The sequence below is a fragment of the Berghia stephanieae genome, chromosome 14 (assembly GCF_034508935.2).
Source record: "Berghia stephanieae isolate SIO BIC M18660-M18661 chromosome 14, UCSD_Bste_1.3, whole genome shotgun sequence".
Classification (NCBI taxonomy): Eukaryota; Metazoa; Mollusca; class Gastropoda; order Nudibranchia; family Aeolidiidae; genus Berghia; species Berghia stephanieae.
Genome location: NC_088373.1, coordinates 26,547,939 through 26,552,938, shown reverse-complemented (window position 1 = coordinate 26,552,938; position 5,000 = coordinate 26,547,939). Strand labels below are relative to the sequence as shown.

Here is a 5,000-nt window from a genome sequence, read left to right as displayed (position 1 = left end):
GTTTTGTTTTTTTTATGTTTTTTTTTACTATCCATGTCCATGAGTGAACGGCTATGCGGTCTAGTGGTATGATGCTCGCTTTCGGATCGGAAGGTCCTGGGTTCGAGCCTCGCTCGGCGCATAGTTGAGTCCTTGGAAAAGACTCTTTACTCATATTCTCTCACCATATTCTGGTGTAATATGAGTACCTGGACGTTTACAGCCTTGCCTCTGTCCGAAAAAATTGGAACATCGCTTAATAGGCGTCATGTCCCGTCCAAAATGTTAAATGTTACTGTTGGCCAGGGACCCCTTGTAAAGCGCTTTGAGTACATTTAGTGGATATTGCGCTATATGATAGCTCAATGAGTAATTTTTACAAAACTGTATTAATCAGACTATGGATAGAATGAAGTTGACGTCACTCAGGCCTTTGTTATTGCTTTTTGTCATCCTCGTCTATGAGTAATTCTCATTAAACTGGATTAACGTATAAACGTTCAAGGTTACATACAGTTTTGTGTGTTGGTCCTAATACTTCCGGATGGCAATGTTGTGAGTTTCTTAGCCAAGCGCACGCTACTAGATTGTGTGCGCCGGGCTAAGAAACTCACAACATTGCCATCCGGAAATATAACGGACCAACACACAAAACTCTGTGTAACCATGAACTTTTATAATAGTCTGGTTAAGTGAGAATTACTCATAATCATGGAGGACAAAATACAATAACAATGGCCCGAGTAACGTCAACTTCATTCTATCTATAAACACTCAAGATCACACATAGATTTGTGTGTTGGTCCGTTATATTTCCTGATGGCAATGTTGTGAATTTCTTTGCCAAGCTCAGACAATCTATAGATAGTATGCGCTTGGATAAGAAGCTCAAAATATTGCCATCCGGAAGTATAACGGACCATTACACAAAACTATGTGCAACCTTGAATGTTTATAGTCTGGTTAATACATTTTAGTGAGAACTACTCATAAACGTGGATGGCAAAAAACAATAACAAAGACCAGAATGACGTCATCTTCATACTATCAATTGAGAGCTTCATGATACAGCAAAATCTCTAACCAAACTTGAATGTATAAGAAATATATATGGAGAATACCGGAGAGAAAAAAAAATGTTTTGTTTTGTTTGTTTTTAAGGGTTTTACGGCGCTTGCAACAAATTTAGGTTATATCAGCGCCAGTAAAAAGGAAGAAAATGCGATAGTAAAAAGTTCTAGAATTACAATTAAAGCAGCCAAGAGAACAAATTCAGATGTCGATTCCAAGAGCATACCACCCATGTACTTAGTTTGAGATCACCTATAAGTCTCATCCGGACACAAGCACGAAATCCAACAAAGATGAATACACTCAAATGCTTAAATTATACATTTAAAATAACAAATATAATAATACATAACAGAGAGGTGATTTACAAGGAAAAAATATCATCTCCCAAAACAACAACTATACACTTGACTGTTTCCCTCCAGCAAGGACTCCGGCCAGTGCCAGGACAAAACCAAGTAATCTCATTCCAAGACAAAGACAGAAAGCATGTTGGAAAATAGATATAAGGGGATAGATGACACAGTATGTACCTCCCTGACCACTATGGGAGGTCAAGAACCCCACCCAGGAAGAAAACAATCTTGGATTAGTTGTGACTGCCCTCTTTTGACTGATATCACAATATGGGGTTCGAACTTCCCTTTATAAATGGGGCGATCTATATTCGTGATTTAGTCCAACCTAGTCATCGATCACATGATTTGTTGCTGTACAACGATTGGACATTTCTCAATAAATTAAAACACGTTGCTGTGTTTATGAAGTTGTAAACAAACCCATGAAATACTAAGGAAAGAGTGAAAATGGAGAGGTTTCGTTTTGGAACAAAACAGGCAATACAAACTATACCATGTATTTTTGTTGTATTTGTACTGCTATATGTTGCATCAGTTTAAATTTTATTTGTTTTCCGCGTTTATTTGTGTACTGTTGTGCTGACGAAGGGTTTGTACCCGAAACGTCCATTGTTTGTTTTGTTCCCATACGTAGCCTCTCCATTTTCACTCTTTCGTTAGTATTTCACGATCACTGGCTTCAGGCAGCCCGTACCGTTTTAAAAATACCCGTGTCAATGGTGGTGTTAAATATTTCAAAAGCTGTGAACACTTTTTACTATATAGCTCACTTTGAACACATTTTGCAACGTGACCCAGGGTTGCCAGATTAATTTCAGGCATTCTGCCAACTGGATTTAATAAATCTGCCAAATGTCACAAAAATCTGCCAAACCGTACTATTTATAGTACCCCCTTTAAAAACTCAGTTTTGTTAAACAAAAAATTCTCAAGGCCGATGTCATAATTTTTTTTTTCATTTCCCAAGTTTAAAAAAATCACTAATACATAAAAATTGCCATTGAAAACGTGGAGTAGACCTATTCATTCATCCCTAGGCCTCGGAAAATAAAATCTGCCAAATATCTGCCAAACTGCCAAACCGATTTTTCTCTGCCAGACGACTTCAAATTCTGCCAAAAAAAGGACATTTGGCAGAAAATCTGCCAAATTGGCAACTCTGATGTGACCAATTAATTACATCGAGCAGATGGAAAGTTAATATAAATCATCCCACCCCCCCCCCCCCCCCATTGAACAGCTTTCAAAGACTACACCATCACAACTCTTTACTGGTTGTAGTTTTCCCGCTTTGAGCACATAATTTAGTGGAAATTGCGCTATATATATAGATATATGCTCAATCATCAATCATAGAGAAGAAACTCCTCACCTGTTGTCCTGGTGAAATTTAATCTTGCCTCGGGAAAACCGGAAGTAAGAATTTCTGATGGGGTATCTGTGTCGACCCATCGGACAGATGTTTGTGTTAGGGCACTGTTCAAAACTCGGCAGGTACATTGGAGAGGTTCGTCTGAACCCCCGGCCTCAACCCACGCCGTATTCTTGAAGTTCAATCTGCTGTGTATTGGACACGAGGCAAGTTCCGATGCTGGCTCTGGGATTCGGATATAGGGATTGAGATTATCAGAAGAGTAGCGTCCCTTGATTGGACGTCACCGGCGGAGAAGTTATTTGTAAACAAACCATCTTTTATTTTTAATTTGTAGTCTACATCATATTTTGGTAACATTTCATAATGGAGAAAACTAAAGAAATGATCTAGACTACATTGATTAGGATATGCATTTTTGTACAGAAATATGAATAATAAATTTTGTATTTGGAGCGGCTTGGCTTGTAGTTTGTTTGTTTACAAATAACTTCTCCACCGGTGACGTCAAATCAAGGGACGCTACTCTTCCGCTAATCTCATTCCTATTAGAAGGGTATATGGATGTGATAGGAGAAGTGTTGACGATGCTAATAGATGTTGGTGATGAGAAGGATAAGGATGAGGTAGATGATGATGATGATGATGATGATGATGAGAAGGGTGAGGATGATGACGATGATGATGATGATGATGAGGAGGAGGAGGAGGAGGATGGGGAGGAGGATTATAACGGTGATAATGACAACGACGGCGACGGTAATAATAATAATAATAATAATAATAATAATAATAATAATAATAATAATAATAGTAATAATGATGATGATGATGATGATGATGATGATGATGATGATGATGATGATGATGATGATGATTATGATGATATGATGATGATGATAGTAATAATAATAATAATAATAATAATAATAATAATAATAATAATAATAATAGTAATAATAATGATGATGATGATGATGATGATGATGATGATGATGATGATGATGATGACGATGCCGATAATCATTATGATGACGATGACTTCAATAAAGACTCACCAGCGGCGTCACATTGGTCCAACTGTACCAGCACCACTATAATGAGAATCAGATATGATCTGGTAACAAACCCCATGGTGTAATGTAGCATTTCTGTAAAAAGATCAAAATAATGTTCTATTTATCATAACCGGGTAATCCCATTAAATGGGCTAACCAACGAGTACTTATTTGAATGTCTGATAACGACCCAAAATAATAATAATCTCATTGTTCTAATGGAAATATTCTCAGGGCTAACCCACACCGGAGACTGACTCCGACGACACGGCCCTGTCGCTCTCTACCGTCTTCCGGATAAAGACATAGGGCACGGACAAAATACTAAGAATAAAGAGAAGAGCCGCTAGACCTACCCATACCAAGCGCGAAAGTAGCAATGACTATGAAAAATGTGTTTTTTTTCTCATTTTGAGGAAAATATTTGTCTAAAATCAAAGCCCTATCTCCACTGAGTAAAAATGTTTTTGAATTTTGAAAATCCATTCATAAATAAACAAGTTATGCAGTTTCAAAGGTGTTATTTATTTGGATGACCCGCAAAGAGGAAAAAAACGCGAAAATATGGGACGCTTTTTCGGCATTTTTTTCGACCTTTGGTTGTATCTTGCGTAATAAGTGGATTAAAATATTGAAACTTGAAGAGCAAGTTAGGATGGTGTTTTGTAAAATACGGGAAAAGTACTCGTCATATTCATATGAAATTTTACAACCAAAAAGAAGAAATGTTCATGTATTACCTTGTCAGCGACAAAACCCACACCCGGTAGTTTTAGAAATATTTTACTCCAAAGAGTAAAAATCTATTTTTAACGGTCTTCTGGTAATTGTACGAGCTTTGTCGCTTGACATAATCTAAAATGACCTTTTTTCTAACTGTGTGTCAACTTTCAGTCATATTCATCGATAAACAGCGTCGTAATTAATTTTTTAAAATAGCATATACGAAACGGTTTCGTCCCATATTTTGACGCGAAATCGGGCACTTCGTGAGCGAAAAAGAGGCCCAAAGATTTGTGCGGGATAGTCATTGCTACACGAAAGAAAAAAAAGCGGCAGATGACGCAGGGTGCTTGGTATAGGTAGGTCAGCGGCTCTTCTCTTTATTCTTATTATATTGTCAGTGCCTGACGTCTTTATCCGGAAGACGGCAGAGGACGG

At 37.5% G+C, this 5,000-nt stretch overlaps 1 protein-coding gene across 1 annotated transcript in view; it reads right to left on the bottom strand.

Annotated features, from left to right (window-relative positions):
* Nucleotides 1–5,000, bottom strand: part of LOC144960023 (uncharacterized) — a 117,572-nt gene that overhangs the window by 104,351 nt on the left and 8,221 nt on the right. Inside the window, exons 2-3 of the mRNA XM_078892966.1 lie at nucleotides 3,840–3,932; nucleotides 2,782–3,006 (exon numbers count right to left, since the gene is read on the bottom strand). Of these exons, the coding sequence (XP_078749092.1) occupies nucleotides 2,782–3,006; nucleotides 3,840–3,930 (316 nt within the window). The 5' untranslated portion in view covers nucleotides 3,931–3,932. The remainder of the gene's footprint in view (nucleotides 1–2,781; nucleotides 3,007–3,839; nucleotides 3,933–5,000) is intronic.